Raw genomic sequence first — 27019 nt, 5'->3', positions numbered from 1 at the left:
GTCCTGGAAAAAGTAACAACTGTGAGCAACTTTAATAATCAAAGAATCTATTTCCAGGAACCTAGCCTATAGATTGGAAGAGGTCCATGTTTGTTCCCATTCTCAAGAAAGATGATGCAACTGAATGTGGAAACTATTAAACAATATCATTAATATAACTTGTAAGCAAAATACTGCTGAAGATAATTAAAAAACAGCTAGAACAATACATAGGTAGGGAACTGTAAGAATTTTAGGCAGAATTTAGAAGAGTCCATGGCACCAGGGATATCCTTGCTGATATCAGATGGATCCTGGCTGAAAGTAAGGAATACTAGAAGAATGTCTGTTTGTGCCTTATTGACTATGCAAAAACATTTGAGTACGTGGATCGTAACGAGTTGTGGCTGACATTGAGAAGAATAGGATCCCAAAGCACTTAACTGTGCTCATGAGGAACCTATACCTGGACCAGGAGGCTATTGTGCAAACAGAGCAGGGGAACACGGCATGGTTTAAAATTGAGAATCAAGTGCCTCAGGGGTGTTGTATTCTCTCGCCATACCTTTTCAGTCAGTATGCTGAGCAAATTATCAAAGAAGCTGGACTCTATGAAGAGGAGTGTGGCATTAGGACTGGAATGATACTCACCAGTAACTTGTGTTATGCAGATGACACAACTTTGCTGAAAGTGAGTAGGACTTGAAGCACTTGTTGCAGAAGATCAAGGAATGCAGCCTTTGGTATAGATTGTATCTCAATGTCAAGAAAAAAAGATTTCTTACCAGTGTCATGATGGATGGAGCGGAGATTGAAACTCTTCAACAGTTTGATCTTGCTTGGATCCACAATTAAAACCCTTGGAGGCAGCAGTAAAGAAATAAGGAGACACACTGAACTGAGAATGTCTACAGTTCAGGATCTCCCCAAATTATTGAGGAAAATGATTCAATTTGAGGTCTCAGATGTGTCTGATTCAGCCCATGGTCTTTCCAGTTACTTATCTGAGAGCTGGGCAGTGAATAAAGATAACAGAAAGAGAACGCCTTTGAGCTGTGGTGTAGAAGAAGAGCTCTGAATATCACATGGATGGCCAGGAGAATGAACAAATATGTCATGGAGCTGATGCAGCTGGAGTGTTCTTTGGACGCAAGAATGATAAGGCTTTACCTCACATACTTTGGGCGTGTTGCTGACTGGGGCTATTCCTTGGAGAAGGAAACAAAGTTCAGATCTTTTGTTCATAGAATCACTAGCAGTCTTAATCAATGGCACCTAACTACAATAAAGTCAAGCCTACGCTGGATGGATCAACTTTTGCATTCCTGTTACCAACTATTATCAATGTATCTTGATTACTCATTTGGTTAATTTTGGATTGCAAAAGTTGGTAGAAATCCTGAATATCCTCCTTTTTGACTGTACCTGTTGGTACATATAGTAGAAATAATAGTTATATTAACAAATCTTTCTTTTACACACGTGTAGTATCCTATCACTCACAATCTTGTACTTGAGGATAGACTTGAATGCCAACTGGCTAATGCAACTATGAATACCAAGTTTAACACTGAGAAAAATGGGAACCTCAGAAAACGTAATTATACTCCTATGAAACCTATACCTAGACCAAGAAGCTGTTATTTTAATGAAGGAGGAACATTGCATGATTTAAAATCAAGGAAAGTGCTTTAGGATTGTATCCTTTCTCCATATATTTTCAATCTGTATGCTGAGCAAATCATTAGAGGAGCTTGACTCTGTGAAGAATGTGGCATCAGGATTGGGGGAAGACTCATCAGCAACCTGAGTTATGCAGGTGACACAATCTTGCATGCTGAAAAGTGAAGAGGACATGATATGCTTGCTGCAGAAGATCAAAGACTGCAGGTTTCAATATGAATTACATCTCATTGTCAAGAAAAAAAAAGATCCTCACCAGTAGGTCATTAGGCAGCAACATGATAATGGAGAAAAGACTGAAATTTTCAATTACTTCATTTTTTTTGGATCTGTCTTGAATCCACCGTTGACACCACAGACAAGAAAAAACATACTGAGTTGAGAAAGGCACCTCTTAGAGATATTTCCAAATTACTGAGGGGCAATGATGTCAATTTAAAGACCAAGGAGTGCCTAATTCAGGCCCATGATCTTTTCAGTCACTTGCTGTGACTGTGAATAAGGATTTAAGAAGAATCGATGCCTTTGAGTTGTGGTGTTGATGAAGAACACTGAATATTCAGAGTACCATAAGAACAAACTGATATATCTTGGGGAAAAGTGCTCCTTAGAGGCAAGGATGGTGAAGCTTCATCTCATAAATCTTGGTTATGTTGTTAGAAAGGCCTATTCCTTAGGGACATCATTCTAGGAAAGGTATGCTGCTGTTGTTGTTATGTGCCGTCAAGTTGCTTGCGACTCATAGCGACCCTATGTACAATAGCCCTAAACTCTGCTCTGTACTGTGCCAGTCGCACTGTCTCTGACACGCCCATCCCAATTATCCCAGTCACTGAAGGGCCTTCCCTTCCTGCGCTGTCCCTCCACCCTCCCAAGCATGATGTCCTTCTCCAAGGACCAGTTTCTCCTCACAACATGTCCAAAGTATGTTAGATGGAGCCTCAGAATCCTTGCCTCCAAGGAGCCACCCGGTTTAACCCTTTCCAGGATGAATCTGTTTGTTTTCCTAGCAGTCCATGGTATTCTCAATACTCTTCTCCAACACCACAGCTGAAAGGCATCAATTCTCCTATACTCTTTGGTCACTGTCCAACTCTCTGATGCATAACAAGTCATTGCGAAGACCATAGCCTGTATCAAACGCACCTTAGTCTCCAGAGAGACACCATTGTTCTTCAATACTTTGGAGTGGTCCCTAACAGCAGACTTTGGCATGGCAATGTGCCTTTTAATTTCCTGGCTACTGGTGCCAAGAGTGTTGACTGTGGAGCCAAGCAAACTAAAGCTGTGTATAGTCTCAATCTCTTCACCATCCATCCTGATGGCTGCCACTTGGTCCAGTGGTGAGAATCTTTGTCTTCTTGACATTGAGCCTCAATCCATATTGGGGGCTGTAGTCCTTGACTCTCTGCAGCAGGTGCTTCAGGTCCTCTTCAGTTTCAGCAAGCAGGGTTGTGTCATCTGCATAACGCAGATTGTTAATAAATCGTCCACCCATCTTGACCCCACATTTCTCCTCATAGAGCCCAGCCTCCCGGATAATCTGTTCTGCATATAGGTTGAAAAGGTATGGAGATAGGCTGCATCCCCAGCGTACGCCCTTCCCAATTTTGAACGATGCAGTGTTCCCTTGCTCTGTTCTGACGACTGCCTCCTGGTCCAAGTATAGGTTTCGCATTAGCACGATTAAATGTTCTGGGATTCCCATTCTTCTCAGAGTCAGCCACAGTTTGTTATGATCCACACAGTCAAATGCCTTTGCATAGTCAATGAAACACAGATAGACATTCCTCTGGTATTCTCTGCTTTCAGCTAAGATCCCTCTAACATCAGCTACAATATCACTAGTACCACATTTCTAAACCCAGCCTGGACTTCTGGTAGTTCTCTGCTGATGTGCTGTTCCAGTCATTTTTGGATAATCTTCAGTAAAATCTTGCTTGCATGTGAAATCAGTGAGATTGTTCTATAGTTTCCACACTCTGTTGGGTCACCTTTCTTTGGGATAGGAACAAATACAGATCTCTTCCAGTCATTTGGCCAAGTGGTTGTTCTCCAGATTTCTTGGCACAACTTGGTGAGCACATCCAGGGCAGCATCTGTTAGCTGAAATATGTCAGTTGGTATACCATGTATTCCTGGAGCCTTATTTTTTGCCATTTCCTTCAAAGCAAGGAAAGGTAAAGAGTTGGTGTAAGAGAAGAAAACCCTCAACAAGATAGAATGTCAGTAACTGCAGTAGTACGTGCAAGTGTGTCAGATGACAAGTATTACACAGCATCAGACGGTTCAGATCTGATGTTCCTAGGGTCATTGGGAGTTGTACTCAATTTGACAGCACTGAAGAACAATAATCCTCCGCTTTGGGGCAAACTGCTGAAAGCAGCATTGCTACCAAATGGAATAGATATGTCTGGTTGATTAAGATAGAATAAAAATAGTTTCTTGTGAAACTAGTATGTTTCTGCATTATATTCTGTGTACTGTAACCAGAAAATTTAGTAGTCTTCCTTAAAATATATCACTTTTCTATCTAAAAACTGCATGCATTTTTCTTTTCACTTTTTTTTTGGGGGGGTAACAAGTGCTCAGATAAGTTATGATCAAGGTTATATTCAAAATTCTATCAGTAATTTGTCAAACAACTTTTCTTATCTTTTATTAGATTATAAGTATTGGCCTGACTAAAGAAATAACTACCAAGAGACCAAAGAGATACCAATTTTATTCTTTAGAATCTTTTCAAATTGTTTAAAGTGATTTTCAGTACCACTACATAAAACATATATACATATCTAGAAAACTTAAAAAATGTCATCACTGAAAAACTTGTGCTTCAGTAGGATGTATTGTGTTTTGCTGGCCAAACATTAAAAAAAAAAAATCCAAATGAACCTTGTAAAGCTTTCACTTCTTAAAATTTTAATGGCAAAAAAAATTTAATGGCATTTATTTCTATTATATCTATGCATAAAACCAAAGACATTATTTTAGTGCCATAACCTTTGTAAGAAGATTTTGAAATTTAGAAGTGTATTTTTTTATCAATATTTAGTATATGTAAACACTAAAAAACACACTTCCTCTTCAAATTTCAGCTGTTGTTTGCTTATTGATCATTTCACTAGTTTGTGTATTTCCTGAACATGCTGCTCAGGAGCTGAATTGAAAATGATTGTCAAGAATGAGTAAATGATTAAGGCTCCTTCCCTTGAGAATGAATTAAAGCAATTGTCAAGATTTGCAGGCAGAGCTGACTTCAAATATCTTGGGTGTATCACTTCCTAAAAGCAATGCTCATCTCTTCCCTGGATTTACTATTATTTGAATTTGGTGTAATCCAGAATAAATAGTATTTTCCTTTGCCATTTGATAAGTCGGAATCATTGGCAGTGGCCAGTGCAGGGCTATTAATATTTATGAGAAGAGGAAACTAGAAGTATAATTTTGAACAGCTGTATGTTGAGGACAGTGTGCTAGACTTGAGGTCTGTAGACCTAGGTCCAAGTCAAGTTTTAATTGTTCAGGACTGCACATGGCTTTTTCTGAGCTCCAGTTACAGGTCATTCTAGAAGGTCGCTTTATCATTTTCATTTTAGGAACAAGCGAGGAAAGAGCACAGAGGAGAGTTAACAGAAATTAGGAACTTAATAACTGCTAATAAATGTTAGATGCTGCCTCTATTCCTTCTCAAATACTTAAAGAATATCTAAATGTTCTTTAGCTTTTTTCTTTCTAGTGAGTCTGTCCTGAGTATCCTGTTTGTTCCTTCTTGCCTTTTCTCTGGACATTTTCATTATTTGCTGCACAAAATTCATCAAAGGTACATGGATGATATGTTCTAAAACACTGTAACAATAGGAGCTAAAAGCAAAACAAACAAAAACCAACCAGATATTAAGCAGAGATTTCTCATTCATAGGCTGGGGCCACTGGTAGTTAAAAAAGAGAAGACTCTTAAGTATCATTCTGTACAGCAACTTGGGAGTGTTGGAGAAAGAGTACTGACTGTACTTGAGGTCAGAGACATTTAGCTGTTCAGGTATGACCCAGTCAGCTTCTTGTGAGCTTCAATTTCCTCACCTGTAACAAAATGGGCACAACAATACCTGCCTTAACTACCAAGTTGTGACGTACACTTGCTTAAAAACCCTTTGTAAATTATAAAATTCTATGTAAACAGAGTTGTTTGAGGGATTAGAATATCTAGAGGAGAAAAAGGCTATCATTTTAAATAGTTAACATAGTTTTATAAAAATCTGGGTATGTGAATGAAATACAGTCTTCCTCTCATGAGGTTCTGATTTAATTTTCCTCTGTCTTCTTGTCTCAGTTGTTGGCCTTGAGTTCTTTTTTACAGTGCTGTAAAGTTCAGCCTCGAGGACCCTGCAAGATGTTCAATATTACCACAAAGGCAGGCTCTAAAAGGCAGACTGCAACCTCACTTACAAAAAATGTGGTTCACACATTAGTAGCAGGGAGAAATTTTGACTACTGGTAAAAAACAAGACTCACTGCCAAAATGGAAAGAGATAATAGAAAAAAGCTTCCTTGGCAATAATTTCCCGCAGAAAATTTGATCCGACCTTCTACTGCTGGATAAACTACTTTCATTTTTGAGATGTATTCAGAAACCACATTGATATCTTGGTCACCTAGAAAAATACATAGGTTATTTTAACCACAGAGAAAATAATTCTTAATTAACAATGAGGGTGGGAGAGGAAACATATACATTTCACTAAAGTCCCTAAAGGCATTCCTTTCATAAGCAGAGATAAATTGCTGTAGGAAACAAGATCAGTAGTGATTCTATGAGCAAAGAATTTTCCTTTTGGTATGTGGTGTGCTTGGAGGCAAGGATTCTGAGGCTCCATCTAACATCCTTTGGAAATGTTGTGAGGAGAGACCGGTCCTTGGAGAAGGACATCATGCTTGAAGTGGTGGAGGGACAGCGCAGGAGGGGAAGGCCCTCTATGAGGTGGATTGACTCAGTGACTGGGATAATTGTAGTGGGAGTGTCAGAGACAGTGTGATTGGCACAGGACAGAGCAGAGTTTAGGGCTGTTGTATATAGGGTCGCTATGAAGTCGCAGGCGACTCGACGGCACATAACAACAACAGCAACAACATCATGAGGTGTGCATGTTCACTACTGCCCTCAAGATGATTCAAGGAAGAAGCTGTTGATATTGGTAGTCTGAACTAGGGCATTAGGGAACTGGGTCAAGAACAAGGGTTGAGGGGAAAGGGGCTTCGATTTTCTTGCCTGCTCAAGAATGTTTTTGTATAACTGATGATGGGATGATAGAGGCTTCATTTCCAACAGGTAAGAAATCCTAATTGCCGTAACTACAACAAACTCATGAAGACCCAAAATAATTTCATTTTAAAGCATCACTCTCAAAAATTATGTCAATGGTTTTGGCTGTCAAAATCACTGGAGATTTTTAAGACTTATCAGTGATTAGGCTCTGCTTTGATTAGAATGTCTTAAGGGTTGAGCACTTGATCATGCTAATGCAAAACCTATACTTGGATCAGGAGGCAGTCGTCAGAACAGAGCAAGGGAACACTGCATGGTTCAAAATTGGGAAGGGCGTACGCCAGGGATGCATCCTATCTCCATACCTTTTCAACCTATATGCAGAACAGATTATCCGGGAGGCTGGGCTCTATGAGGAGAAATGTGGGGTCAAGATGGGTGGACGATTTATCAACAATTTGCGTTATGCAGATGACACAACCCTGCTTGCTGAAACTGAAGAGGACCTGAAGCACCTGCTGCAGAGAGTCAAGGACTGCAGCCCCCAATATGGATTGAGGCTCAATGTCAAGAAGACAAAGATTCTCACCACTGGACCAATTGGCAGCATCAGGATGGATGGTGAAGGGATTGAGATTGTATACAGCTTTAGTTTGCTTGGCTCCACAGTCAACACTCTTGGCACCAGTAGCCAGGAAATTAAAAGGCACATTGCCATGCCAAAGTCTACTGTTAGGGACCTCTCCAAAGTACTGAAGAGCAATGGTGTCTCTCTGGAGACTTAAGGTGTGTTTGATACAGGCCATGGTCTTCACAATCACTTGCTATGCATTAGAGAGTTGGACAATGACCAAGGAGGATAGAAGGAGAATTGATGCCTTTGAGCTGTGGTGCTGGAGAAGAGTATTGAGAATACCATGGACTGCTAGAAAAACAAACAGATTCATCCTGGAAAGGGTTAAACCGGGTGGCTCCTTGGAGGCAAGGATTCTGAGGCTCCATCTAACATACTTTGGACATGTTGTGAGGAGAAACTGGTCCTTGGAGAAGGACATCATGCTTGGGAGGGTGGAGGGACAGCGCAGGAGGGGAAGGCCCCCTGTGAGGTGGATTGATTCAGTGACTGGGATAATCGGGATGGGAGTGTCAGAGACGGTGTGATTGGCACAGTACAGAGCAGAGTTTAGGGCTGTTGTACATAGGGTCGCTATGAGTCGCAAGCGACTCGATGGCACATAACAACAACAACAAGGGTTGAGGCTGAAGTATTCTCATTTTCTTGAAGATATTCTTCCAGAGATTCAAATGTACCAGCCAGGGTTGAGAGCTCTTCTGTCTGTGAGCTTCTTCCCCAAACTCATCCATCTGAGGTTGAGTGAGCGAAGCAGTGCAAACTGATGTCAACATCAGCATCTTCATCTAGAGAGGACACTTAGAACACTCTTTTAAGCTTGCCTTTCTATCTTCCATAATGAGATGGACAGAAGGAGCCCTATCAGGAAGGGCTGATTCCTTTGGCCTGGCTTTACCCTCTCCCATTCTTGGAATTAGCTGCTAAAATTGCAAACCCATCATGGTAAGGCTAGGAAGAACCTGTTGGATTTTCCTCATCGCGATGTGGAGAACCACATGTGTGTGTGCCTTGTACACATGGTGGGAGAGAGTAAGAAGAAATGTGCCCTATGGTGACCCTCAGTGTTGCTGAAAATAGAGATTTGTTTAAGTATGGTCCATTTTATAATTGCAGGATGGGCAAGATTTCAGCCTTTTTCACTGGGTAGCTATGAGCTGAGCTATGAGGTAAACTTGATGGTACTTATCATCAACAATAACATACCTACCCAGTATGCTGAAAAAGGAGGCATATCCTATCCATGCCTACCTGACATAACATGCTAGATAAAACTAGTAACTCCATAGTGAGTAAGTTTTGATATAAGCTGAATAACTTTCTTTTTTTAGTTTTCATCATTATTTCTTTTAATCATAAGTATTTTTAGAAATCTAATCTTTATTTGTCTCTGGGGATTGGGAACATGGTATATATTAATATATTAGATTAATATTAATATATTAGATATATTTTAAAATTGTATGTGGTAAATACTGCTGAAGGTGAACTGTGCCCCAAAATGGTATGGTTTATCATAACTTGACTACATTGTAAGTCAAGCAGTACCTGCATTTTACATGTTTTCAGTGAAAGTTTACACAACAAATTAGGTTCCTATTTAGTACTTAACAATAATAACATACTATGACAGGTTTGGAAGCAGGAGAAGCATCCACTTCCTAAATAACATGCCTCTGGAAACTATGAACTTTGATAAATGTCAGTAGTTGTAGAGGGGCTTCAGGCCTTTTGTTCATAGGGTCACTATGAGTTATGCTCGACTTGCAGGCCAGTCAACACCACCAGCACCACAAATTGTTTGGAGATCGTGGTTACCTTTTCTACAATGCTTCCAGATTCTCAGTTTTTTTATGTTTCATTTCCGGTCATCTAGTTTTTTTCTTCCTCTCCCCTTTTATCTTTGCTTTAAAGTAACTGAGGACCATTTGGTCTTCTGTAGATTATTTAAAAATATCACCTATGTGTCATTTCCATTTAAGCACAAACTGATCTATATTTCACAAGTCCTTATATCTGAATGATTTTCAAATATTTTTACGTAAAAGTCTGCTTTGAGGTTGGATGGTTATGGCTTATGCCAGGACAGGAGTATTCACTCCCCAGTGCTGTTCTGTTTTCTAACATGCAAAGCAGGGAAGGAATTGTTGATATTGGGGCAGGATCTGGTTTCTGACTTTGCCATGATGGACAGCCATAAGTAACTGCCCTTCTCAGATCAGTGCTGGAGTTCTTGAGTACCTCAGATAAGGTGGGAGAAGAGATACTTGAACTTACCAGAGTCATGTTTTAGTAATTCATTTTTTATCATCTGGAATGAATCTCCACCATTGGCAAGAAAGCTTGGGAGGATCACCTTGTATACTTCATCCATTTTGAGAGGCTCATAAGTGGGCACTCGACACTTGGTGCACAAAACATCTATGCTGACCACTCTGTTCCCAGGTGTTTGGGAAAGGTCGTATACCACATGGATCCCTATGAGATTAAAAAAAAAAAAAGGAGGGGGTTTTACATGTTTCCCTTGGGTTCAAAGGGAGATTTTGGTTATTTAACAAAGGAGGTTGGGATCAGAATCTGGAATTGGGGCAGTGGGCTTGAATTTCATTTAGTTTGACATTTCACCAGAACAAATGAGATAAATTTATAGCTACCCCCGCCCACCTGTTTTTGAAGGTTTGACTTGGAGTCCTGGGAGGTCTAGGAACCACTGCACAGAAAGCTGGCTCTGGCTAGAATGGGTGAGGGTGACTCTGTGGGGAAAACTACAGGTTTTCCTATTTAAAGTCTTGAATTAATTGGTTTAGAAACTTGGTTCCATAGTGATAGAAACAAGACCTAGGTGGCAGACACAGAGCATTTGTTAGGATTTTTACAGTAACAACGTGGTACTCTTAGGCTGACTAACTTTTTCAAAGCATGCAGCTTTACTTTGCTGGAGCATCTAAACACTACAGTTGTAATGACTTCCTGGAAAAAGTAAAATTCAGAATGCCAGGGGCCCACTGGCTTTATCACTAGTTGGTCATTACAGCAAACAGGGGGACTTGACTAGGCAAAGCAACTATAATCAAGTGAGGCCACCATCTGTAGCTGTTAAAAAGTGAGGCGAGAATATGATTTCTGCATAAAAGAAGATCATTAAGGATTATTTCTTTCTACTGTGTAGTCAAATATCAACAGGAATGTTTTATAGCCCTTGACACTTTATGAGGGATTTGTTTTCACTGGAATCAGATATTCCTGATGATTACTCCTATAAATCATACTTATTAATACTGATTGGACACCACATTCCTTTGGACTTGTACATGGTTCCACACAATTAGAAACCAAAAAAGGTAAGACTTTGTTTTGTTTTTTTAAAAAACAAAGAATACTGTATGTTCAACAGGCTAAGATTTTAATAGAAACTAGGATGTGGGATATTGTGGCACAGGATAGGGAAAGATTGGGTTGCTTTAGTTCTGGTAGACTCAATGGCACATAATCACATCCCTCAGAACATCTGACCTGCTTGGCCAGTTCCCGCAGAGGCTCTATCGGAAGTGCATATCAGACTTGACATCTATCATACATTGTAGGAGCTTTGACCCTGAGTTGACTCCAGTGGATCTGGGAGTTTACAACCTTTGAAAGGTTTATGCATTTATCTCAGGTGAAAGTAAACCTCAGCAAACCATGAGAGGTCTTGTTGACTGGGAGCTGAGCCAACAAGAGCTAGTCTTCTACCACTTTGGACAAGCTGCTTCTGCAGCACAAGTGACTTACCGCCCACCTGTAGGAACTCTCCAGTGGACTGACCATGGCGGTGGACACTATGCTCAAAGGCCTTCTTCAGGGTAGAGCCTTTTAATTGGACCAGGTCAAAGGTGCCTCCAAAGGGTAATACAGCAGCCAGGTTCTCCCAAGTAATTGTACCTGAAGATAGTCACAGATGAGGCAAGAAGGAAACAGTTTCAGAAAATGCTTACCCTTATCTCACTTTCTCTCAAGTCTTGAGGAAATTAAAAACCAAGCCAGTTGCTACTAAGTCTATTCAGATTGATGACAATTCCATGTGTACCTTGCTCCATAGGGTTTCCATTGTTTGGTGTTTTTTTTGTTTTTTAAATAGACTACCAAGCTTTTTTCCTGAGACATCTATGGGTAGACTTGAACCTCCAACTTTGTAGTTATCAGGAGAATAACAATCTACATCACTCAGGGATATAGGGATACTTTGAGAGCAGTACTAGCTACATGGAAATGGTTCAAGAGACTTAGGGAGTACAATGTTTAAGGTTCTGTTTCAGAATGACTATGCTCTGATTCTTGGTGATTTGACAACTATATAACAAGGTAGTTTGGCAGGACAAGGTACCGTTATCCTCCATTTAGAGATATAATTAACTTCATAGTGTAATCAACCTATTACTTGTAAGGAATGTTTCCTTGGGGAAATAGCTTATATCCAAAATATATATGGGCATTTCTTCTGGCAAAGCATCCTAGCATTTTTGTTTGCTGTATCTAGTTTGTCATTATCTGACCTCCTCCAGTTTTTGAGACTTGAGCCTGCCATCCTACTTGCTCATTTGGAAATTCACCAGTCTCCACAGTCGTTGAGCCAGAAGCCTGCCTGCCATTTGATGGCTGCTCTTTGGTTTTTTAGTCTATGGAGCTATGTGAATCAGGAGAAGCCTCCAGCTTGACATCTGATCCATGGGCTTGAGACTTGCTAGTCTCCACCACAGTGTGAGCCATTTCCCTGAGCTTAAAACTCTGTCTCTGTTGCTTTTCTAGAGAACCTACTCTTAAGACAGGAAGACAGTAGATTCAAAAGACCTCCTATCCTGCCCTCCACCAATGGGCAAGATGGTGGGAGCTTTTAAATGGAGTGGCTCAAAAATTAATTGTGTTTATAGGGAGCTCTGGTGGCCTAGTGGCAGGAAGCTGCACTGCAATTCCAGAGGTGCATGGTTCAAATCCTCCAAATGCTCTGCTGGAGAAGGAGGGACAATCTCCTCCTGTACCAATCAGATCTGATTTGATGGTACACAAACACAAATAATAGAATAAAATAAAAATTTTAAAATGTTAATTATGTTTTGCTTCAGATCTCCTGGCTTGATGTTGGATCTCCAGTACGTTGTTGTTGTTGTTGTTATGTGCCGTCGAGTTGTTTGCGACTCATAGTGATCCTATGTACAACAGCCCTAAACCCTGCTCTATCCTGTGCCAGTCGCATTGCCTCTGACACACTCATCCCGATTACCCCAGTCACTGAATCAGTCCACCTCATAGAGGGTCTTCCCCTCCTGTGCTGTCCCTCTACTCTGCCCAGCATGTCGTCCCTCTCTAAAGACCTGTCTCTCCTTACAACATGTCCAAAGTATGTCAGATAAAGCCCCAGAATCCTTGCTTCCAAGGAGTAGCCTGGTTTAACCCTCTCTAGGATGAATCTGTTTGTTTTCTTGGCAGTCCATGGTACATTCAATGCTCTTCTCCAGCACCACAGCTCAAAGGGGTCAATTCTCCTTCTATCCTCCCTAGTCATTGTCTAACTCTCTGATGCATAACAAGTGATTGCAAAAACCATGGCCTGTATCAGGCAGACCTTAGTCTCCAGAGGGACACCGTTGCTCTTGAGTACTTTAGAGAGGTCATCAACAGCAGACTTTCCCATCACAATATTTTTGATTTCCTGACTGCTGGTGCCAAGAGTGTTGACCATGGAGCCGGGCAAACTGAAGCTGTAAACAATCTCAATCTCTTCGCCATCCATCCTGATGCTGCCAATTGGTCCAGTGGTGAGAATCTTTGTCTTCTTGACATTGAGCCTCAGTTGAGACTGAAGGCTGCAGTCCTTGACCCTCTGCAGCAAGTGCATGAGGTCCTCCTCGGTTTCAGCAAGCAGGGTTGTGTCATCTGCATAACGCAGATTGTTAATAGATCTTCCACCAATTCTGATGCCACAATTCTGCTCATAGAGACCAGCCTCCCGGATAATCTGCTCTGCATACATGTTGAAAAGGTATGGAGACAGGATACATCCCTGGTGTACACCCTTCCCAATTTACTAGTGTTATTTAAGGGCTCTGCCTCAGTTGCCATATCTGTTAGTCTAAATGTGCTCTATTGTACATGGGCTTTTTAAGGCCTTTTATTTTGGAAGTGGTTCCTGGTCTTATAGATGGTTTCAATTGTTTTTGTTTTTTTATCTCATTGATTTCAACTCTTGTTCTTATCATTTCCTTTCTTCTAGCAGCTGTGAGGTTAGAGTGTTATTCTTTTTCTATTTGATGAAGATAGTTAAATTCATTAATTTTGCTTCTTTTTTCCCCATTTTTAATGTGTTTGCTTATTGCTGTGAACACCCTGAGGACTGTCTAAGCTGCATCCCAGAGGTTTTGGTAAATTTTATTTTCATTATCATTTGTTTCAAGGAATTTTTTTGTTTTTTTCTTCTTCTGTAATCCAATCATGTTCTAGCAAGGTGTTATTTAGCTTCCACATTGGTGGCTTTATAAGCTTTATCCACTTGTGGTTAATTTCTAGTTTTATGTAATTGCTTTATGAGAAGATACTTTGTATTATTTCAAAGTCTTTTAATTTGATGAGGCTTGGTTTGTAATCAGTTTTGGAGAATGTATCATGTGCACTTGAGAAGAAAGTAAACTGAGTTTTAGTTGGATGCAGTGCTCGGAATACAACCACAAGGTTGAATTGGCTTGTAGTATCGATTTTCTGCATCTTTCTTAAGTTTCTTTGAGTTGACCTTTGGTGAGAGTGGTGTGTTAAATTCTCCTATCACTGTTGTGGTGTTATCTATTTCTTTCTTAAACTAACAGCTATTTTATGTATTTAGCAGCTCTGTCATTTGGTGCATAGATTCCCCCCCCCCCCGAGAGGACAGTCGTATTCTAATCCTTTGCTCTAGTGTCAAAGTGACAAAGATTCAAAGATATTTGGTTCCTGACTGTGACATTATTCATTTCATTACATTAGCACACCTGTCTCTTATTCAACTAGGAGCAACTCTTTTTTAAATTTTTGTCTTTGATCATAGATCTTTATGTTCTATCTTCTTGATCTACTGTGCCTTTAATCATTATATAGTGCCTTTCCTTATCTTCTGTGGTGGTTTTCATTTTGAAGTCTGTTTTTTCAAAGATTAGTATTGCCACTCCTGCTTTTTTGTGGGTACCATTTGCTTGGTATATTTTCCTCCAGCCTTTTATTTTGAGTCTATCTTTGTTTCTTAGATGTGTCTCTTGTAGATAACATATTGATGGGATTTACTTTTTTTACCCATTCTGCTACTTTTTCTCTTGATTTGTGCCATTTAGTCCATTCACATTAAGAGTGATTATTGTGCAACAATTAATGGAAGTCTAAAATCTCTGTAAATGTTCATTACAATTAATAAAATAAAATTTTTTAAAAAAGAGTGATTATTGACAGGTCAGGTTTTATTGTTGCCATTTTGCTGTGTTTCTTTTTTCACTGTTTGTTATTATGGTCCATTACTTTTCTTTGATGTCTCTGTGTGAAGGACTTTCCCTAAAAGTTCTTTTAGGTTTGGTCCTTATTTTCACAAATTCCTTAACTTCTTTCTTTTCTGCAAAGGATGTGACTTCTCCATCACATATGATGGAGAACTCTGGTGGGTATAGGATCCTCAGTTGCCAATTATTTTCTTTCAACTTTCTGTATATAACATCCCATTTTATTCTTGCTCTCATGGTTTGGTTTCTGCTGAAAAATAAGAACTTAATCTTACTGCTTTTCCTTTGTAGGTGACTATTTTTCTCATGCTGATTTTAGTATTCTATCCTTATCTGCTATTTTGGAGAATTTGACTTTGATATGTCGGGTCTAGTCTATTTGGTGTTTGCTGAGCTTCTTGTATGTGGATTTCCTTATTCTTCATAATACAAGGGAAATTTTCCATAGTACTTCTTCCACAATTTTTTTTTCACTGATTTCCCTGTCCTTGTATTCTGGAATTCAAATCATAATGTATGTTATTCCTTTTGATGTCATTCCATGATTTTAATGTTTTCTTCATTTTCTTTACGTCTCATCTCTGATTTTTCTTCTAGTTGTTTTCCACTGAGGTTCTTATCTTCCAATTCATTGATTCTTTGTTCCGTCTCTTCTGTTCTATTTTTGCTTTGTGCCTCCAGCATATTGGACCCTTCTGTCATTCTGGTGTTAATATTCTGGATTGCATTTTCATGTATTTCTGTTATGTCCAGTACTATTGGCTGTACCCTCTCTCTCGTGATTTTTTTTTTAAGTTCCTGTACATCTTTATCTATAGTTTCAATCCTTTCTTCCATTTTTCACATTTTCTTCTGTAGTTGTACAAGTTCCTCCTTTTCAATGTATTTCTTTCTGGCTCCATGTCTCTGGAGTGTTTGCTTTCTAGCTGGTTTCCCTTGTTTCTTCCATCATTTGCATATTCGTCCATGTTGTTGTTGAGGTTATGTGCTGTCAAGTTGCTTGCAACTCATAGCGACCCTATGTACAACAGCCCTAAACTCTACTCTGTCCTGTGCCAATTACCCCAGTCACTGAATCAATCCACCTCATAGAAGGCCTTCCTCTCCTGTGCTGTCCCTTCACCCTCCCAAGTATGATGTCCCTCTCCAAGGACCGGTCCCTCCTTACAACATGTCCAAAGTATGTTAGATGTAGTCTCAGAATCCTTGCCTCCAAGGAGCAGCCCAGTTTAACCCTCTCCAGGATGAATCTCTTTGTTTTCTTAGTAGTCCATGGTACACTCAATATTCTTCTCCAGCATCACAGCTCAAAGGCATCAATTCTCCTTCTATCTTCCCTAGTTATTGTCGAACTCTCTAACGCATAACAAGTGATTGCAAAGACCATGGCCTATATCAGATGCTCCAGAGTGACACCATTGCTCTTCAGTACATTGGAGAGGTCCCTAACTGCAGACATTCCCATTGCAATACATCTTTTAATTTCCTGGCTGCTGGTGCCAAGAGTGTTGACTGTGGAGCCAAGCAAACTAAAGCTGTTTACAATCTCAATCTCTTCACCAAGCATCCTGATGCTGCCAATTGGTCCAGAGGTGAGAATCTTTGTCTTCTTGATATTGAGCCTCAATCCATATTGAAGGCTGCAGTCCCTGACCCTCTTCAGCAACCACTTCAGGTTCTCCTCAGTTTCAGCAAGCAGGGTTGTGTCATCTGCATAATGCAGATTGTTGATAGATCTTCCACCAATCCTGATGCCACACTTCGCCTCATCGAGCCCAGCCTCCCAGATAATCTGTTCTGCATACAGGTTGAAAAGTCATGGAGATAGGACACATCCCTGGTGTACACTCTTCCCAATTTTGAACCATGCAGTGTTTCCTTGCTCCGTTCTGACAAGTGCCTTCTGGTCCAAGTATAGGTTTCGCATTAGCATGATCAAGTGTTCTGGGACTCCTATTCTTCTCAGAGTCAGCCACATATATATCTCTTTTAAACAATTCTCTCCCTCATCTGTTTCAATGCAGTATAGATAATTTTCCCTTCTTTTTCAGTCTCCCCCCAACCCCAATATCAGTCCCGTTTTACAATAGTGGCACTATGCAATATTTGTCCTTTTGTGACTGAAATATTTCACTCAGGATAATGTCCTCCAGGGTCACCCATTTTGTATAATAATTCATGAGTTCCTTGTTTTTTTCAGGGCTGCATAGTATTCCATTTTGTGAATGTACCACAGCTTCTCTATCCATTCGTTTGTTGATGGACACTTAGGTTGTTTCCAACTCTTCGCTATTGTGAAAAAAAGCTGCAATAAACACTGCTGTGCATATATCTGCTTGGGTGGCAGTTATAGATTATTTTATATATTTCCAGTAGTGGAAATTCTGGGTCATCTCTTATGATCTTTACAGTCTGGGGCTTTACCCCTAGGTCCCTGATCCACGTTGAACTAATTTTTGTGTATGTTATGAGATTGGAATCTGCTTCAGCTTTCTGCACGTAGCAGTCCAGTTTGCTAGTAGTTTGTTGAAATAGTTGTCATATTCCCATTTGATAGGTTTTGTTTCCTTGTTGAATACCAGTTGACCATACGTGTATGGGTTAATTTTTAGGTTCTAGATTCTATTCCATTTGTCTGTGTATCTGTCATTATCTAGTACGATGCTATTTTGGTTATTACTGCCATGTAGTAGGTTTTGTTTTCTTGATGTTGAGATGTAATGTATATTGAAGCCTGTAGTCTCTGATCTTACGTAGCAGGAGTTTCAAGTCCTTTTCACTTTCAGCAAGTAAGGTTGTATCATTTGCATAATGTAGATTGTTGATGAATGTTCCTTTAGTCCTGATGCCACAGTTCTTCTAAATAAAGTCCAACTTCTTGAATAATTTGTTCAACATATAGATTGAATAGGTAATATTCAATAGATTGCATAATAGCACCAACCAGTAGGAGCATATAAATAAGGTGTATAAATCCCTTACAAGGGAACCATCCAGTTTTGCCATCCTACAAGGCTTAAAATGAGTCATACTAGAGGCAGGCAGGGGAGGAACCTCACTAATACCAAGAAGAATCAGGTGGAGGCTGTCCTTTTAATCTGGGGCCCTTGTGCTGTGAACCTCGTAGATCAAGGAGGCCGAATGAGTTGTAATACTAGATATAGCTTAAGACAGCAATGAATACTGACACAGAAATAGAAGCAGTAGAACCAAGAGTCAATGTAGTGGGATTCTCAGCCCATAAAGTGAGAAAGAGGAACTTAGGCAGGGGATTTGCTGGCAAAGAAGAGACACTTGTTGACAGAGGAAGAAGGCTTCCTGACTGAAGGAGTAAGAAAGCTGGGCACCTTCAAGCTGAGCCTTTTTGACAGATTAGGGTAACTCTGGGCACTTATCAGTAGAGCTGAAGAGCTTCAGAACATTTGCCTAAGCAGAGTAGGGGTAGGGCCTAGTCCAAGAGGACCAGGAAGCCCATAGCTTGAGGGTCAGAGAGAGGCCTTCCTATGGGCCAGGTGAGATTAGGTTGTCCTAATTGAAGAACTGAATCCTGAGTTGTTTCTAGTGCTGAAATGTAATCTGCTACTTCCCTAACAAAGCTTGTTAACTGAATGTAGTCTGTGAGTTATGTGTGGCCACTGCAATAAGTTATTGACCCTAATTGAGAGGTAGAGAGCTATGGGAGGGATGTCTGGTGTCAGAATTGGTAAATTAAAGTTGGAGTGGGGTCATTCTGAGCACCACCTTTAGGAACCAGCCAGCTGTTTGGTGTGGATCTGGATTTTCTTACCCCCTTGTGAAGGAGGTCAGTCAGCTAGCTCCACCACACTGTTTTTACAATTTCTTCGGCCACATAATGAAATTTTAATTTTTTAAACTCTCTTAAGGTTCTTATTTTTTCAGGTCAAGCTAATTTTCAGCTTTTTATTCCAAGTAACAGTTGTAGACCTGTCAACTGGTTTTTCTAGGCTGCAATAATTTAGTAGCAGATTTTTTATTATTGTTGTAATTTCTATAAAGATTACAGAGTTTTTAAAAGTGGAAAAAAATTACAGGTTTTGTCTTGTGAAGCTGCTGGGTAGTCTCAAAGAAGTTAAGCTTTTGGTTATAAATGGAGTTTCTAACTCCCTATGCCCAAGGATCCTTGCAAGTGCACTAGAATATAGTAGTATGCCTTTTCCAGTATAGGCAATTTTGTTTTTCTCTTCTCAGATACCAGAATGGAAGCTATCAATAGTTTTTCATAAATCAACAAGAACTATTACTTACTTTATGAATTAAAACTTTACATCTTGCTTGGCTTCCACTAGCACTAGTTGCTGCCTCTCTATATAAATACCTACAGGAGCACATAAACCTGAGTCTGCCCTTTTGGTTAGGCACTAGACTTGAGTGGCAGCTGGCTCAAAGTCACGGGCATGATTCTCTGGTATGAGGCTTGCAGTAGAGATGAGCTGAGGCTGCTCATGGGCATTGGCAAGGGCAGGGAAGGGAGCCTTCTGAGAAAGGAGGCCAGAGTGAGAAGACAGTGAGTAAGGACCTCACAGCTAGGAACATACCATTGTTCCGCTCATCAATGGGTGACCGAATGCTGCCTCCATTTATAATGCACATGGACACATGGTTCCAGGTCATTTCATCCGGGTGTCGAAGATTGTTGTTAATCTGCAACAGTTTCACAAATTTCCAGTAGTTATTTGGCATTTTCTTCCTTAGAACAAGCTCTAGACATTTAGTTAGCTTTATTGGGAAAATGACCTTGGGTGGCACAAAAGTTAAGCACTCACCCACTAACCGAAAGATTGGTGGTATTATTCCACCCAGATGCCATGGAAGAAAAGTCTGGTTACCTGCTTCAGACATATCTTAGCCGTTAAAAAACCTGTCACCATGACCTACAATCAACCCAAAGGATACTGAGGTTTTGGTGTGTGTATCATTTCTTCCTTTAATTGTAGCTGGTTTTCCTGCTGCTCTGGTGTTTGCAGAGATTTCTCAAGTATAATTCATCAGACTAGCTTTATGTTCTGGGGACCCTGGGGCCCACTCCATAGGGAGTTGCTCTAACCTAAAAGCTTTACTCTCTTGAGGCTCAAATGCACCAGCAGTTCCATGGAAGAAAGATGGGCAATCTCCTCCCATGTGATTTACAGCCTCAGAAAAGCAATGGAGGGCAAGCTAGGAGTCACTCCTGACTTGGTGGTAATGAGTTTGAATTTTTTTGAATTCCGTGTTCGAAGAAACAAAAATATGACAGTGAACATGTCAGAGTCTGCTTGGCTATTAGGCTTCAGCTTCCTTTATACTCAGGTCAGTGAGGCTTAGGGAGATTGCCCTTTCTGGTGTCAGGACTGAGCCTCCTGTGTCAAGTGGTCTGCAGTGCTGATCCTTCACAGGCTCTGCAGGAAGTCCTGTGTCCCATGCTTGCCTTTGTTAGGACTGAAGGCCTGTCACATTACAATCTTCATGTCATTGAGAATTCCCAACTTCATGGGGATGCCTTTATCCAATTCCCAAGCTGGTGATTGTGGAGGCATAAGGTGGCCTCCTAAAACAGGACAGAGCTAGGTTTCTTTTCTTTTTCTTTTAGGAAAATGTATGTTTAGTTACAAAGAATGTATAAATATGTTTTAATTTTAAAAATAAAGCATACAGTGACAGAGAGCAATGCACAGGAATTTGAGAATTATTATTAAAATAATTAGTTTGGGAGCCACAGGAACAGAAGCCACAGACCCCACTGGGAGCCACCAGTCTAGCCCTGGCAGGAGTCACCAACCTATCCCTGTTGGGAGCCACCAACATAGCCCTGGTGGGAGCCGTCAGCCAAGCCCCACCAGGAACAGCCAGCTTAGCCACTGTGGAGACCTTTCCCTGCCCCCTGCCCCACCAGAAGCGAGCAGGACAGAGGGAATTTGACCAAGTTTTCTGAAGCTCCACCAGACACAGAGCCCAGCTGGGCAAGACCCACCGGGTGAGAGCCAGACAGCTGGAATTTGAGTGAAGACCCCACACAAGCCCATCTGGATAAGTGGAAACTGAGTAAGGTCCCTGTGTGTGCCTGCCCTGCCCCCATGCCTGCCCAGCACCCATTCTACCCACACTCTTGCCTACATGTCCAGTCAACTAACTTGCCTTTAATCCAGAGCACCTTGATCTGACTTAGCTGCAGCAAGAGGCTGTTCTAACGGGCCCTGAACTCAACCTCAGTTGAGTCAGAAGTGCAGAGAGAAACACAGGCAGGGTAGCTGCTCCACCCTCTTCTAGAGCAATGACTTCTGATCAAGAACCTATCATCACCTCAGGCATGCAAAACTCTACCACAATAATGTCACATAAGTAGCAGGCTACCTCACACTCTACACAAGTGCAAAGCAAGATGTCATACACACCCCCAAAGGTGACACAGTATGAATGGATTTCCTAAAGCCAGAAAGTTTGCTGGAACTTTCTGACACAGAATTTAAAAGAACAATGACTGAGTATTTTCTTTCTCTTTTTTTTAAAATAGCCATTATCTTTTATCTGAAGGACTGGCTTATCCTTTGCAATCATCTATATTCACGAAACTATCTAAGCCAGCTGCTTCACGTGTTATTTTTTTTCAAATTTTAATTTATTTATTTATTTTTCATTTCAATGAACATCTACAGAGATTTTGGAATTCCATTCATTCATTGTTACACCCTTCTCCCCCGCCCACCCCCTTCCTCCCTCCACCCCCCCATTTGCTCCTCTCCTTGAAAAGCAAAAGAAAAACTCCCTCATTGGTACACAATCCCCCACACACATCCCCCAACCACACCCCCAACTCCAAATATAATCCACTCTGCAACCCTCATTCCGTATTCTTACGATAAACATAATGCCCTAAAATACTTTTAAACTATTCTCTCCCCCATAGACTTCAATGCCATAAACATATTTCATCCAGTTTTTCTCAGTCTTACCCCCACCCCGATGTCAGCTGATTGAGTATTTTCAATGGGTGAAAACAAAAACTTGAAGAATTACAGAACACTGCAAGCAAAAACCAGGAGGAGTTTAAAAAACAATCCAAAACAATGCCGATAAAATAAATGAGGTATTAGAGGCTCGGGAAAAACAAAAAAACAGGATCCAGAATATGAGGTCCAATGTTTCAGATGCTGTCAACATGATAGAATGACACATGAACAGGGTTGAAGAGATGGAACACAGAACCAGTGAAATAGAAGATAATATTGCCACCACTGATCTGCTAGAGAAAAAAACAGAATCAAAAGGAAGGAAAAAGAATAAAACCTAAGAATAATATGGGACACCATCAAGGGAGATAACATGCACATCATCAGAATCCCAGAACAAGAAGAAGCAAGTAAAGGCATCGAAAAAGTTGTGGAAGAATTACTAGAGGAAAGCTTCCAGGCATAATGAAGAATGAAAGAATATATATTCAAGAAGCTGAGGGAACACCATAAAGAATAGACCCCAAATGAAAAACACCAAGGCATATCATAGTCAAATTTGCCAGAACCAAAAATAAGGAGAGAATTCTGAAAGCAGAGAGGGAAAAACAAAGAGAAATCTATAAGGGAGAGCAAACAAAATTAAGTGGTAATTTCTTACAGAAACCATGCAAACAAGACAGTGGAATGACATATATTGGACACTCAAAGAATACAACTGTCAATCAAGAATACTGTACCCAGGAATACTGTCCACCGTATATGAAGGAGAGATCAAGATATTCCAAGAAAAACAGAACCTAACGGAACTTGAAAAACAAGACCAGCATTGTAGGAAACCCTGAGAGATGTCCTTCTTACAGAGATGCTACAGAAAGAAAATGGATCAAAGTAACTAGCAACAACACCAAAAAGAACACAACAAAATTCTATCAATAAAACCTTGCCTCCAAATAATCACACTGAACGTGAATGGTTTGAATGTACCACTGAAGAGAAAAAGAGTAGCAGATTGGATTAAAAAAAAACCAACACAAAATCCATCAATATGCTTTTTTTACAAGATAACACAGCTGAAAAATGTAGATAAAGACTAAAAATAAAAGGGTGGGAAAAATATATCAAGCAAATGGCAACTAGAAAAAAGCAGGAATAGTGATTTTAATCCCTGATAATATAAATGTCAATGCAAAAGCCATCACAAAGGACAATGAAGGTCACTAAATAATGCTTAAAGGGTCAGTAGAACAAGAGGACATGACAATAATATATACCTATGCACCAAATAAAAGACCTACAAAATATATAAAACAAACATTAACCAAACTAAAACGGAAATAGCACTACTATAGTAGTTGGGAGACTTCAGTACACGACTCTCAAGAAAAGATAGAACTGCCAGAAAGAAACTCAACAAAGATGCTGACGAATTAAACCACACAATAAACCAACTCAACGATAGATAGATAGATAGATAGATAGATAGATAGATAGATAGATAGATAGATAGATAGATATAGATATATATAGGCTAATACACCCAAAAAGCACAGCACACCTTCTCCAATATGCATGAAACGTTCTCCAGAATAGGTCACAAGGCAAGCATCAATAAATAAATAAACATAGAAATAATACAAAGCATCTTCTCAGACCACAATGCTACAAAATTAGAAGCTAATAATAACAGGATAAAGGAGGAAAACATACATTTGGAAGCTGAGCATGAATGCTTGAACATGAATGGGTACTAGAAGAAATAAAAAATGAAATAAAAAAGTTTCTTGAAACAAATGACAATGACAACACCACTTACCAAAACCTCTGGGAAACAGCCAAAGCAGTAATCAGAGGTCAATTTATAGCAATAAGCAAACACATCAAAAGGCAGGAAAAGAAAATTATCACTGACTCTCTAACCCAAAATCTCCAACAAATTGAAAAAGAACAGTAAGAAAAACTGACACCCTCTAAAAACACTAAAATTACAAAAATTAGGGCAGAAATAAATGAAATAGAAGATAGAAAAACAAATGAAACCATCAAGAAAACTAGGAGTTGGTTCTTTGAAGAGATCAATAAAATCAACAAACCACTAGCAAAACTAACAAAGGAAAAGACACAAATAATCTAAATAAAAGATGAAATGGGCAATGTCACAATAGATCCAACTAAAATTTAAAGGCTAACATTGGAATATTATGGAAAACTATACTCAAACAAATATGAAAACCTAAAAGAAATGGACAAATACTTAGAAATGCACAACTTACCTAAACTGACACAAACCCAAATTCATTACAAAAGAAGAAATAGAAAAAGTAATAAAACAACTTCCAGCCAAAAACAGCCCTGGACTAGAAGGTATTACAAGTGAATTTCATCAAACATTCAAAGAACTCTCACCAATTCTACATAAACTATTTCAGAAAATAGAAAAAGATAGAATATTCCCAGATTTATTCTATGAAGCAAACATATCCTTAATTCCAAAGCCAGGTAAAGACACCATCAAAATAGAAAACTGTAGGCCAATAATCTCTCATGAACATAGATGCAAAAATCCTGAATAAAAGGCTGGCCAATAGAATCCAACAATACATCAAAAAAAAAAAATTCACAATGACCAAGTGGGATTCATAACAAGATGGTTCAACATAAGAAAAACAATCAGTGTAATTAATCACATTAAAAAAAAAACAAGAACCACATGATCCCATCAGTTGATGCAGAACAAGCCTTTGACAAAAGCTAACACTCTTTCCTGATTAAAACACTCAACAAAATAGGATTAGAGGAGAATTTCTTCAACATAGTAAAAAGTATACATGCCAACCTGAGAGTTGGAGAGATAACATTCCCTTTAAGAACAGGAACTAGGCAAGGATGCCCACTATCACCTCTCCTATTCAATATTGTATTGGAAGTCTTAGCGATAGACATAAGACAAGAAAAGCAAATAAGAGGTATCTAAATTGACAATGAGGAGGTAAAATATCTCTATATGCAGATGATATATGATAGTATACTTAGAAAACCCTAAAGACTCAGCAAGAAAACTACTGGACATGGTTGACCAATTCAGCAAAGTGGCAGGATACAAGATCAACATACAAAAATCAATTGGATTTCTCTACAGTGAATAAGAGAATATAGAACTGCAGCTCAGAAGAAGAATACTTTTCAGAATAGCTAATGACAAGATTAAATGCTTGAGAGTAAATTTAACTAGCAGTACAAAGGAGCTATCCAAAGAAAATTACAAAACATTAATACAACAAACAAAAAGAGACCATAAGAAATGGAAGAATATACCTTGCACATGGATAGCAAGACTCAGAATTGTAAAAATGACAGTACTACCAAAAGCAATTTACACATTCAGTGCAATCCCAATACAAATACCAATTCCATTCTTCAACAAGATGGAAAAGGCAATCTCCAATTTCATCTGGAATGGAAAGAGGCCCAAATAAGCAAAGCACTTCTTAAAAAAAGAAACAAGGTAAGAGGCATTTCACTCCCCAGTTTAAAATCCCACTACACTCCTGTGGTGGTCAAGAAAGTGGTACTGATACAATGACAGGCACATAGATCAATGAAATAGAATTGAGAACCTGGAAATCTGTCCACTGATTATTGACAAGGATATGAAATCAGTTAAGTGGGGAAATGACAGCCTTTTTAACAAATGGTGCTGGCAAAATTGGAAAACTATCTGCAGAAAACTCAAGCAAGATCCACACCTTACTCCATATACGAAAACCAATTCAAAGTGGATCATGAACCTAGGATTAAAATCTTCATTAGAGAAACTTCATTAGAGCAAAGCTTGGAATAACTCTAGAAGTCCTAATCTACAACTTAAACAGTCTTTCAAGCATCCTGAAAATCCTAAAACCAGGAGAAGATAAAATAACTGAATGGGATCTTCTAAGAATAAAATCTCTATGAACATCCAAAAACATCTCCGATAGGGTAAAAAGGGATGCCACAGACTGGAAAAAAAAATACTTGGTAATGACATGTCAGATAAGGGACTTATATCTAGAATTTATAAAATACTTGAGCATCACAACAAGATAAAGGAAAACAACCCATTTGAAAAATGGGTACAGGATATGAACAGACATTTCACCAAAGAAGACATTCAGATGGCCAACAAACACATGAAGAAATAGTAAAAATCCCTAGCTCTAAGAAAGTTGCAAATCCTAACAACTGTGAGATATCATCTCACCCCAGTAAGAATAGCCATATTTAAAAGAACAGCAAACAACAAATGTTGGCAAGGTTGTGGAGAAACTGGTACCCTTATTCATTGTTGGTGGGAGTGTAAAATGGTGCAACCCCTATGGAAGGTAGTATGGCTCTTTCTCAAAAAGTTGCAACTAGAAATAACATTTGACCCAGAAATTCCACTATTGGGAATATACCCTAAAGAAACCATAACTGCCACCCAGACAGAAATATGCAAACCCATGTTTATTGTGGCTTTGATCACAATAGCAAAGAGTTAGAAACAACCTAAGTGCCCATCAACAAACAAATGGATAGAGAAGCTGTGGTACATTCACAGAAGGAAATACTATGCTGCATTGAAAAACAAGGAACTCATGAATTATTTTATAAAATGGATGACCCTGGAGGACATTATGTAGAATGAAATATCTCAGTCACAAAAGGACAAATACTGCATGTCACTGTTGTAAAGCAGGACTGACATCGAGATTGAGTGGAATCTAACAAAAGGGGATAAATAATGTATCCTGCATTGAAACAGATGAAGGAGAGACCTGTTTAAAAGGAATATATGATTAGGTATTATTGAAATGACAAGAGTCCAGAATGAAACCTGCACAGTGGAGTCGACTAGAGGGCTGGGGGGGGGGTTGTATACCAATGAAATAATTTTTTTTTTTACTTTTCAAAGAGAAAAGAGAACTAGGTGGAGAGGTGGGCAGGGAGGCAAGTGTTCAACAATGAATGAATGAATGGAAATCCAAAGTCTCTGTAAACTTTCATT

The 27019-nt window shown here is 39.5% G+C and overlaps 1 protein-coding gene across 1 annotated transcript in view; it reads right to left on the bottom strand.

Moving 5' to 3' along the window:
• Positions 1 to 6153: 6153 nt before the first annotated feature.
• The window catches only part of NT5E (5'-nucleotidase, ecto (CD73)), a 121916-nt gene continuing 101050 nt past the window's right edge, over positions 6154 to 27019 (bottom strand). The window contains exons 6-9 of the mRNA XM_006892133.1: positions 19606 to 19711; positions 11331 to 11480; positions 9837 to 10037; positions 6154 to 6317 (exon numbers count right to left, since the gene is read on the bottom strand). Of these exons, the coding sequence (XP_006892195.1) occupies positions 6154 to 6317; positions 9837 to 10037; positions 11331 to 11480; positions 19606 to 19711 (621 nt within the window). The remainder of the gene's footprint in view (positions 6318 to 9836; positions 10038 to 11330; positions 11481 to 19605; positions 19712 to 27019) is intronic.

The sequence above is a fragment of the Elephantulus edwardii genome, unplaced genomic scaffold (assembly GCF_000299155.1).
Source record: "Elephantulus edwardii isolate Elephantulus edwardi_28Jun2011 unplaced genomic scaffold, EleEdw1.0 scaffold00111, whole genome shotgun sequence".
Lineage (NCBI taxonomy): Eukaryota > Metazoa > Chordata > Mammalia > Macroscelidea > Macroscelididae > Elephantulus > Elephantulus edwardii.
Note: the sequence above shows the minus strand (reverse complement) of the source record. Positions and strands in the feature narration are given on the sequence as shown.